At 50.5% G+C, this 10,887-nt stretch overlaps 1 protein-coding gene across 1 annotated transcript in view; it reads left to right on the top strand.

The window, feature by feature from the left end:
- CTRU02_215240 (non-ribosomal peptide synthetase protein) overlaps window positions 1-10,128 on the top strand; it is a gene marked incomplete at both ends in the record, with an annotated part of 31,050 nt that extends 20,922 nt beyond the window's left edge. The window contains one exon of the mRNA XM_070206415.1: window positions 28-10,128. Coding sequence (XP_070059906.1) covers window positions 28-10,128 — 10,101 coding nt within the window. The remainder of the gene's footprint in view (window positions 1-27) is intronic.
- Window positions 10,129-10,887: the final 759 nt, after the last annotated feature.

Raw genomic sequence — 10,887 nt, 5'->3', positions numbered from 1 at the left:
ATGAGCTGTTCTAATTTGGGCATACAGTACGACGTGTCAGTTTCCGCATATGATACCGGCTCGACGCTGCACGTTCAAATCGACTTCTTGGCCGGCTTCTGCAGCGAGATTCAGGGCCAGCGTGTTGCAGACATGCTCGGTGCAGCTTTGAATTCTATTGCTGCCGAATCAACTCGTTCCTGGCGCGACATAGAGCTGCTATCAGCTACTGACCTGGGACGCATCTGGTCGTGGAACAATGTGCTGCCTCAAGCGAGCCAGACCTTTGTCCATCAAATCATAGCTGGCCAGGTCGCAGCTCAACCAGATGCCATGGCAGTTTCCGCTTGGGACGGCGACTTGACGTACCATGATTTGGACACTTTCAGCACGCGACTCGCGCTTCATATAATTAGCCTGGGTGTACAGCCCAAGGCGATAGTGCCGCTCTTCTTTCAAAAGTCCAAATGGACCATCGTGGCCATACTTGCGGTGCTCAAGTGTGGCGCAGCATTTTCGTTGATTGATCCTTCATTGCCGTCAAGCCGTATAGACTATATGGTCAAGATGATGGAACCTAACTTCTTGATCTGCTCGTCGCAGAATGCTGCTACCCTGCGCTCGAGATACGACGGACAACTGGTCGTCGTACTCAGCTCCAGCCTCTACGTCGACGAGCTGAGACAGCAGCCCTCAGAGAGCCTTTCAACACTCGACATCTCTGCGGATCCCAACTGGCCGATGTATATCGCCTTTACCTCGGGAAGCACAGGTCAGCCAAAGGGTGCAGTGATCAGCCACAGCGCATTCGCCGCAGCTGTCGAATACCAGAGCGATGCAATGGGCTACAAGAAAGGAATGAGAGTGTATGAGTTTACTTCTTATGCTTTTGACCCATCTATTGAAGCACCACTCATGACGCTGGCCGCCGGAGGCTGTTGTGTTGTTCCGTCAGATTCCGAAATCAAAAACGACCTTACTGGGTCCCTACTTAGCCGAAACGCGGAGATGGTTGAGTTAACACCATCGGTTGCAATGACGGTTGATCGTGATCAACTTGGCTCGCTGAAGACGTTGATTCTCGGAGGCGAGGCGACTCGTCAACGTGACTTCGAGGGCTGGCCAGAGGGTGTAAACGTGCTCAACACCTACGGCCCCTGCGAATGTACCCCGACTAGCATCATCAACCTAGACAATACTGGCAACAAAGCGACCAACATCGGAGTTGGCATGGGAGCCGTAACATGGCTTGTCGATCAAGATAATGTCGACAGACTTGCTCCCATTGGGGCTGTGGGAGAACTCCTGCTGGAGGGCCCAATCGTTGGATCCGGATACCTCAATGACCCAGAGAAAACGGCGCAAGCGTTTATCGAAGATCCAGTCTGGCTGCTTCAAGGCGGAGCTGGCTACCACGGCCGCCGAGGCCGTCTGTACAAGACAGGCGATTTGGTCAGATATGATGAAGACGGTAGCCTGCTCTACATCGGGCGAAAGGATGCTCAAGTCAAGATCCGAGGCCAGCGCGTTGAGCTGGCCGAAATCGAGCATCACCTCGGACAACACATCTCTGGAAACCCTATTGTGGCCGCAGAGGTCATTATTCCTCAAGGCCAAGATGCCAGTCCAACGTTGGCGGCTTTCATAGTCACCCAGGAGGATGCTGAGAATGATGAATTCACCAACACCGACTCTCCCGCAGCACGTGTCATGACTATGACTTCGGAGATAGAGGACGCTCTCACGCAGCAGCTCGCGGCCTACATGGTTCCAGCCGTGTACTTTGCTCTTACACATATGCCTCTCAATGCCTCTGGAAAAACCGATCGTCGGCAACTACGTGCTATTGGCAGTAGCTTCACTGTCCAAGAGCTGGCAGAAAGCCGCATTGATTCTAGCGCCGACAAGAGACTTCCGTCTACAACCGCCGAACGAGCCTTGCAACAGATATGGGCTCGTATTCTCAACATTAATCCCGCCATAATTGGCGTTGACGATAGCTTCTTCCGTCTTGGAGGCGATTCTATCGCAGCTATGAAGGTCGTAAATCAAGCTCGTCAGGATTCCTCCTTGTCGCTTTCAGTTGCCGACATCTTCCGGAACCCTACCATTGCCGCCCTTGCTAACACTGAACTGACTGAAAAGGACACTGTTTACAGTGACATCGCTCCATTCTCTCTATTGAGTGATTCCTCTACCATAGATGGGCCTGGTGGGCTTGAATCTCTTGCTCTGGACTGTGGCATCCAGACGAACCAAATCCAGGATGCCTACCCTTGCACCCCTCTCCAAGAGGGCCTCCTCTCCTTGACGCTGAAGTCTGACGGCGACGCATACATCTCTAGAACTGTCTTGAAGATTGGTAAGGCCATTGACTTGGAACGCTTCCGCGATGTGTGGAATCGTTTAGTAGAGATGATGCCCATCTTGCGGACACGAATCGTCCAAAATCAGCACTTTGGGCTCGTACAGGTCGTGGTGGATGAAGCCATCTCCTGGGACGCAAGTCACGATTTACATCAGTACACACACAGCCCGACTACGATAGGTCTGGGTAACTCGCTGGCCCGATTCGCCATGATCAGCGATGCCACCTCGTTGCAGTCGTTCTTCGTACTCACTATTCATCACGCACTTTACGATGCCGCGTCCATTAGCCAGATCTCGTACATCGCCCGCCAGATGTACTACCAGGAAGCATTCCCCAGCCCTGTCGACTTCAAATTTTTCATCAAGTACATGGTCGACAGGGATCTAGAGGCTGACGAAACATATTGGCGCAAGACTCTAGCCGACTATTCCTCAGAGCCATTCCCCACGGTTTCGCAGGGTGGGGAGCCAAGAGTCACCTCAACCGAGCTCCGATCGCTCTCGATACCTCCTATTCAAGCGGCTGACATTACGGCCGCTACACTTGTTCAAGCTGCATGGGCTCTGACAGCATCCGCGTTCAGCGGCACAGACGATGTTGTTTTTGGCACCACGGTATCGGGACGCAATGCCAGGCTCGTTGGTCTTGAGAATATTGCAGGCCCAACAATCGCAACTATTCCAGTTAGAGTGAACGTGAACTCTGCGGAAACAGTACCTGTGTTCCTTCAAAACTTCCAGAAGCGGTCGGTTGACACTATCCCCCACGAGCAGCTTGGCCTGCATCACATACAGAGCTTGAGTGACGAGGCCCATCTTGCCTGCCAGTTCCAAACACTCCTTGTGGTCCAGCCACGCGAGCAATCCGAAGAGCAGAGTCAGCTTGAAAACCTAGGAGAATGGCAAGAAGATGCAGCTGCAGAGCAGTTTGCCACTTATGCTCTAAGCCTCACCTGTTACCTAGGAGATGGTGAGGTTCAAGTCGAGGCTATTTACGATCAAACCGTCATCAGTTCATCTTCAGTTCAAAATGTTTTAGAGCTGTTTGGTTCTATTACGAACCAGATAGCCGTGGCTGGAGATGACGTGCTGGTAGGAGATGTCAACAGCTTGTCTGATACGGATTGCCAACAAATTTGGTCGTGGAACCAAGACCTTCCGCCAGCCATCGAACGCTGTGTTCACAACATAGTAGAGGAGCAGGCGCAGATACGACCAAGTGCCCCGGCTATTTGCTCCTGGGACGGTGACTTTACATACACTGAGCTTGATGAGCTGGCAAACAAACTGGCCCAACGCCTTCACGACTTTGGGGTTGGCCAAGGCATCATAGTGCCGTTGTGTTTTGAAAAGTCAAAATGGGTCATCGTGGCCATGTTGGCTGTACTAAAATCTGGCGGCGCCTTCGTTCCTATCGACCTTTCTCAGGCCACCGATCGCAGAGAACGAATCTTTGTCCAAACAGACGCGACTGTGATCCTGGCGTCACAGGAACAGGCAACTATTCTCAACTGTCCTGATCGAACTGTCTTGGGCATTGGAGCCGACTTCTTCGATACCAATGTCCAACCTAAGATGGAACAAGTGATGCAGAAAGCCCGGAACACAGTCAACGGAGTCACCCATTCCACTGGTCCAGACTCCACAGCTTACGTCCTCTTCACTTCAGGAAGTACAGGAGAGCCGAAGGGAGTCGTCGTTCAACATCGAGCCGTAAGCTCAAGCTGCACATACCACGGCCAGGTAATTGGCTTTAACTCGAATTCACGGGCATACCAGTTCGCCTCCTACATATTCGACGCCTGTATCATGGAGATCTTCACTACACTCATCCACGGTGGTTGTATTTGCGTTCCATCAGACCATGATCGCCTAAACAACCTAGAATCGAGTATTGCAGCCATGGAGGCAAACGTTGCCTTCTTCACGCCAACTGTATCTCGTTCACTTAACCCTAGCCGAGTACCATCGCTTGCTACAGTTGTAACTGGTGGTGAGCGGGTCGATAGCGATGATCTCACACGATGGGGACCGGGTCGCAAGTGTCTCAATGGATACGGACCTACAGAGTGCACAGTCTTCTGCGTAATGCACACCGCCGATAATGAACAACCAGGCTCCGGGTCGATTATTGGAAAAGCAGTCGGCTCAGCCTCATGGGTGTGTATGACAAATGACACCGATAGACTGGCACCTGTAGGTGCCATCGGCCAGCTACTTGTCGAAGGTCCGATAACCGCACGGGGATATCTGAACGACCAGAGCCTAACCAACGCGGCATTTATCCAAGACCCTGCATGGCTTCTGCAAGGAGGTGGTGCTGGGTATCCGGGCCGCCGTGGAACTCTTTACAAGACAGGAGATCTAGTCAAGTACGACGAGGAAGGAAATCTGATCTATGTTGGACGTAAGGATGTTCAGGTCAAGATCCGAGGTCAACGCGTTGATCTCGGTGAGGTGGAACATCATCTTCGCGAGTGCATCTCAGGAGCATCAACAGTCGCTGCTGAAATGATCACTCCTACAGGCGAGAATGCTAGTCCAATGCTAGCTGCTTTTGTTGCCATGGAACATGACAACGATAGCGACGAATCCGATAACGAGCCAGCAACTGTAATGAAGCCGTTGCCAGACGAGCAATTTGCTCTCTTGCAGCGCTTACCGGCTTATATGATCCCCGCGATCTACTTTGCCGTCCAGAAAATACCGCTCAACATTTCCGGCAAGGTTGATCGCCGCCAACTGCGCTTACTGGGCTCTCGATTCTCTGCCAAAGAGCTTGCAGAAATGCAGATCGACTCCATCAATAGCAAGAGGCAACCGTCCACAGAGACAGAGCGAGCCTTGCAACAAGTATGGGCTGGAATTCTTCATCTCGATACCGCCACTATTGGAATCGATCAAAGTTTCTTCTCCCTCGGTGGCGACTCTATCAGGGCGATGAACTGCGTCAGCCGAGCCCGCGACGAGGGCATGTCCATTTCTGTTGCTGATATCTTCCGCAACCCCACCATTCATGCCTTGGCAGCTCTTTCACAGTCACGAACAAGCCAAGCAGACATCCACGATGAAATCCAGCCCTTCTCTCTGCTCCAAGGAGCGTTAGAGCACCCCAACCACATCGAAGCTATTTCTGCGGACTGTGGAATTGAGGCCGCTCAAGTCCAAGATGCTTACCCCTGTACTCCTCTTCAGGAGGGTTTGCTCTCTTTGACGTCCAAGTCCGCAGACGCATATGTCCTCAAATATGTCGTGGAACTAGATGAAAATGTCGATCTGGACCGGTTCCGTAACGCTTGGTCTCAACTCGCACTACAACTGTCAATTTTGCGAACGAGAATCGTTCAAAGCACCCAATTTGGATTGCTCCAGGTCGTTGTAGACGAGGACATTCCGTGGGACGCGGGTAGCGACTTGGACCAGTACCTCGAAATGAACCGTACCTCGCCTATGGGACTCGGCTCTCGACTGATTCAGTTTGCTCTCATTCGCCCGAATGGTGCTAAACGGTCCTCGTTTGTGCTCACCCTTCATCACGCCCTATACGACGGGCATTTCTTGTCTCGCCTGTTTGAATCAGCAAACCGTATGTATCGCAATGAGTCACCGCACGGTTTCTTGGACTTCAACCTGTACATGAAATATACCGCCAGCGCAAGATCTACCATTGCCGACGATTTCTGGAGGGCATACCTCGACGCATTTGAGTCACCCACATTCCCCGTCTTGACAGCCGGTGCAGAGCCACAGGCTAAGGCTCTGGAGAAGCGAGTCTGTTCGCTGCCGACAATTTCTGGCTCCAACATAACCGTCGCAAGTCTTATCCGCGGAACATGGGCATTGACCCTGGCTGAATCCAGCGGAGTTCCCGATGTTGTATTTGGTACAACTGTTTCAGGAAGAACTGCCAACTTCAAGGGCATTGAGGAGGTCGCTGGACCAACTATTGCCACAGTCCCTGTTCGTATACAGATTGACCGCTCCAAGAGTGTTTCTGCCTTCCTACAGGATGTCCAGCAACAGTCTATCGACATGATCCCATACGAGCAGACTGGACTTAGCCGTATACAGACGCTAAGCCCTCAGGCAAACCAAGCATGTCGTTTCCAAACCTGGTTGATTATTCAACCTGACGAGGAAGCTGATGTCGCAAACACGCAAGACGCATCAGAGGACGCGGCATTTTCCACCTATGCGCTGAACCTCACCTGCTCTTACGGCCACCGTGATATTACCGTTGAAGCCAATTTCGACGAGCAGTACATCAGTCGTTGGCAGGTAAAACTAATCCTCGACCGTTTTACCGCCATACTCGACGAGCTATCTTCCTCACAAACGGATAAAACTTTAGGCCAAGTCAATGTTTTATCAGCAGATGAGCACCACAGAGTGTGGGAGATGAATAGTACTGTACCATCAGTCTGTGAAAGATACATGCACCAGGTCATTCGGGAACAAGCCCTGACAACGCCGCACAAAACCGCCATCTGCGCATGGGATGGAGAGGTGACGTATGCTGAGTTGGAAGAATCGGCCGATAGGCTCGCACATCGCCTAGCATCCCTGGGTATCGTCCACGGAGATATTGTTCCCATATGCTTTGAGAAGTCTCGCCTGACAGCAGTTGTAATGCTTGCTGTGATGAAAGCCGGTGCGGCTTTTGTTTTGCTGGATCCATCGCATCCTCCATCCCGTCTTCAGGAGATTATATCACAAGTTGGGGCAAAGGTGCTTCTTTGCTCTGTGAAACAACAGGCTACGACTTGTGTCGACTTCTCGGTGACAACAATCGCTCTTGATTCTGAAACAATGTTCAATCCTCAGAACCTTTCAGGACAAAAGACCTTCTCCGAAGAACAACCAGGAGTTCTATCCCCGCTATACATAGTCTTCACATCCGGTAGTACTGGAAAGCCGAAGGGTGTGAAGATTTCACATGGAGCACTCTCGTCAGCCTTCCACTACCAATCGCAACGCCTCGGATTCAGCAGCAGTCAACGGGTATATGACGTCGCGTCCTATGCTTTCGACATTGCAGTATCTACAGCTCTAATGACCCTCGCATCAGGAGGTTGCCTCTGTGTTCCTTCTGATAGAGAGCGAAAAGATATGTTGACCGAGTCATTCGTTGCCTTCAACGCCACCTTGATCCATACGACACCTTCTGTTTTCCGAATGTTCGATCGTAAAAAGTTGACAAGCCTCCAATTCTTGTTGAATGCAGGAGAACCAGCACGCAAAGATGACTTCGCAGGATGGCCGACGAGCACCCGCCTTATTAACACCTACGGACCCGCAGAATGTACACCTTCTAGCACTATCGATATCCATGCTGGCGTTGGGCCAGGAAAGTTATCCACCAATATTGGATTCGGTACTGGTGTGGTGACTTGGGTAGTCGACCCTCAAGACGCCAACCGCTTGGTGCCCATGGGAACTGTGGGAGAGCTCGTCCTGGAAGGCCCCCTGGTCGGTTTGGGATATCTGAACCAGCCGCAAACGACTGCTGCCGCTTTTATCGAAAACCCTTCATGGCTTTTGCAGGGCTCCGCGGGGCATTCTGGCCGCAGAGGCCGCCTCTACAAGACAGGCGATCTGGTCAGATACGAGAAAGATGGCAGTCTTGTCTATATCGGCCGCAAAGATGTGCAGGTCAAGATTCGCGGCCAGCGCGTGGAACTAGGAGAAGTCGAGCACCACGTCAGACAATGCCTTCCGGAGATTGATGAGATTGCAGCTACCGTGATCTCTCCAGGAGGCGACGATGCCAAACTCATGTTGGCAGTTTTTATGGCTATGAAGGGTGGCTCATCACAATCGGATACCACTCCCACCACGGCCAAGATAGTGAGAGTTGATGAGGCTATCGAGGAAGCTCTCTCAACTCGAGTTCCTCCCTACATGGTACCCAGCGTCTACTTCTCCATGAGAAAGTTGCCGATGAACACCTCGGGCAAAACAGACCGGAAGCAGCTGCAGCAGATTGGTTCAAGCTTCACCACTTCACAGATTGCAGAGCTGGCAAGCGAACCGCAAGCTAACAAGCGCATGCCTTCGACAAAGACAGAGCGAGTACTGCAGGAGGTATGGGCACAATTTTTAAATCTTGACGCAGACTCCATTGGCGTTGATGATAGCTTCTTCCGCCTAGGCGGAGACTCAATCACGGCCATGCTAGTCTCCTCAGCTATCCGGCAGCGCCTGGGAGATCTCTCTACTGCCGATATCCTCGCAAGGAAGACCATCACGTCAATCTCTCAAGTCATTGGTGAACTTCGTGATTCTAAAGATCAGCAACTCAGCAACGGAGCTGTCCGAGCTACAAGTCCTTTTGTGCCTTACTTCGACATGAACAAGATCCCAGACAGCACCTGGACCCAGTTGGGAATTACGACTCACAACCAGGTAGAGGACGTCTACCCGTGCTCATCCATGCAAAGCCATATGCTCAAGGCTCAGACCAGAGACTCTCGAATCTATCGAATGATTCATGAGTTTGAGATATCTGGTTCTCCCGGCTTCGACAACGCAAGAATTGCTGAAGCATGGCAGGCAGTTGTACAGCAACATTCTCTTCTTCGCGCAAAGTTCTTCCGCCACGAACAGAATGAGACAATGACGGCGATGCAAATGATTCTCAAGAGTCCACCTATCAATATCTCTTTCCATGACTTGGGCAGTCTTGACAGCATGCCCACAAGAGAAATCTCGACACCACCAACCTACGACACTGAAAGCTTACAACATCACTTGTCTGTCTACAGGACCAGCTCTGACAAGTCACTTGTCCGCCTTGAGATAAACCACGCAATCATGGATGGCTATTCCATAGACATTCTGTACCGTGACTTCCGGTATGCTCTCGAACAGCGCCTTGAGTCTACCAAGGCGTCATTCCGGAACTTTATCGAATACGCCGAGGGCTCTCAGCAGGAATCATCGCGCGAGTTCTGGACAAAGAAGCTGGCGGAGATGGAACCCTGCCTGTTTCCCACATATGAAATACGCCAATCTGGCCAGGGAACCATGTACGTGAAGGTTCCTGATTTAGAAGGCGTCCAAATCCATGCATTCTGCGCTCGAAGGGAGATGACCCTGGCCACCTTGATCCAAACTGCCTGGGCCATTGTACTCCATCGCTTGAGTGGCGGACAGAATATGGAGCCCTGCTTCGGCACAATTATGTCCTCACGCGATACGCCTGTTGATGACATTACTGAGATATTTGGGCCGGTAATGTGTCTGGTTCCCACTCACGTGCAGCTTAACAAGCGGTCTTCGATTCTTGAGACCATGGCCGATGTACATGAAGAGTACATTGGCAAGCTGCCTCACCAGACATATCCTGTCATGGACCTTTACGAAGAGCTCAACGGCGACTCTCAACTGCTTTTCAACACGGCCTTGTCTATTGTCAGAGGTGATGGAGCAGTTGAGCCAGTCGAGGCCTGTAACGGAGCTATCCTTCGCTTCCACGAAGCTCGGGACCCTGTAGAGGTAAGATTATCCGACAATTTGCTGCCGTTACAAATTACCATGCTAACCTTTTTGATCAGTACGATGTCTACGTCAGAGCGTTGGACGAGAGGAACAAGCTTACCATCGAGCTTGAGCTGTGGGAAGACCGCATATCCCCCAGCTTGGGCACACGTGCTGCTCATCTTCTCGGACAGATTCTTTCTTCTATTGTTTCTTCTCCCGAGAAAGATTTACAGAGCCGTAGCTGCCAAAGCTACGTTGACGGATGCTGAAAAAAACAACAACCAGATTCTGGCATGATGCATAGTTTCTTTTTTCTTTCTGGCTTTCTTACTTAGTGTTATGGATTTCTTTCTTGCTTTTGTTTCCCTATCTAAACTGTTTTTCTTTGGTTTTTGTCTTTGGTTTTGGTCAAATTAGTTGAGTTTTGTTCATCAATGCTTGTTATTCCGTTGGTTTACTTCTCGTTATCTCGCAAATATAGATTTTCATGCTAGATTTTTGTATAAAGTGATGAAATTATATGCTGGCTATTCTGTGATTTTGTTCATATGTAACAATCTGGACACCGGAGACTGCATATAAAAATTTCTGTTTTATATAACTCGAGGTATCTTGCTTATTATAGGCATGTGATGGCTGTTCTATACTACTTGCCTTATTTCCAGTCAATCACCTGCTACTCGTGATTTGTCACAGGTTGAATAACGGCAGCCTCTCAAACTAGCTGATGTTTTAACACGATACGATGGAGAACTCATCCTTAAAAAATCAAGAATTCAGAGCGTTTAATGATGGGAAAATGTAAGCAATACTGAGACTAGTTGTGTGTACTAAGTGGTGTCGTGAGAAATAACAGATACAAAAGGCTCACTGTCCAAAGATCAAGATCACAGGCTCATTGCATACTCAGACGTACCCTACAGTCTCGTGATCACTACACACAGGATTTTAATGTACAAAAATTTGCAACTAATGCAAAATTGGCTTGACATGGACTTACCTAGCTAGCAGCCACCTCTTTTTCGTTACGGATGTACCATACAATCTGAGATGGTC

This window comes from Colletotrichum truncatum (genome assembly GCF_014235925.2).
Source record: "Colletotrichum truncatum strain CMES1059 chromosome Unknown Contig_0014, whole genome shotgun sequence".
In the NCBI taxonomy this organism is placed as follows: Eukaryota; Fungi; Ascomycota; class Sordariomycetes; order Glomerellales; family Glomerellaceae; genus Colletotrichum; species Colletotrichum truncatum.
The sequence above is the reverse complement of the archived record's forward strand: the minus strand, read 5'-3'. Positions and strand labels throughout refer to the sequence as shown.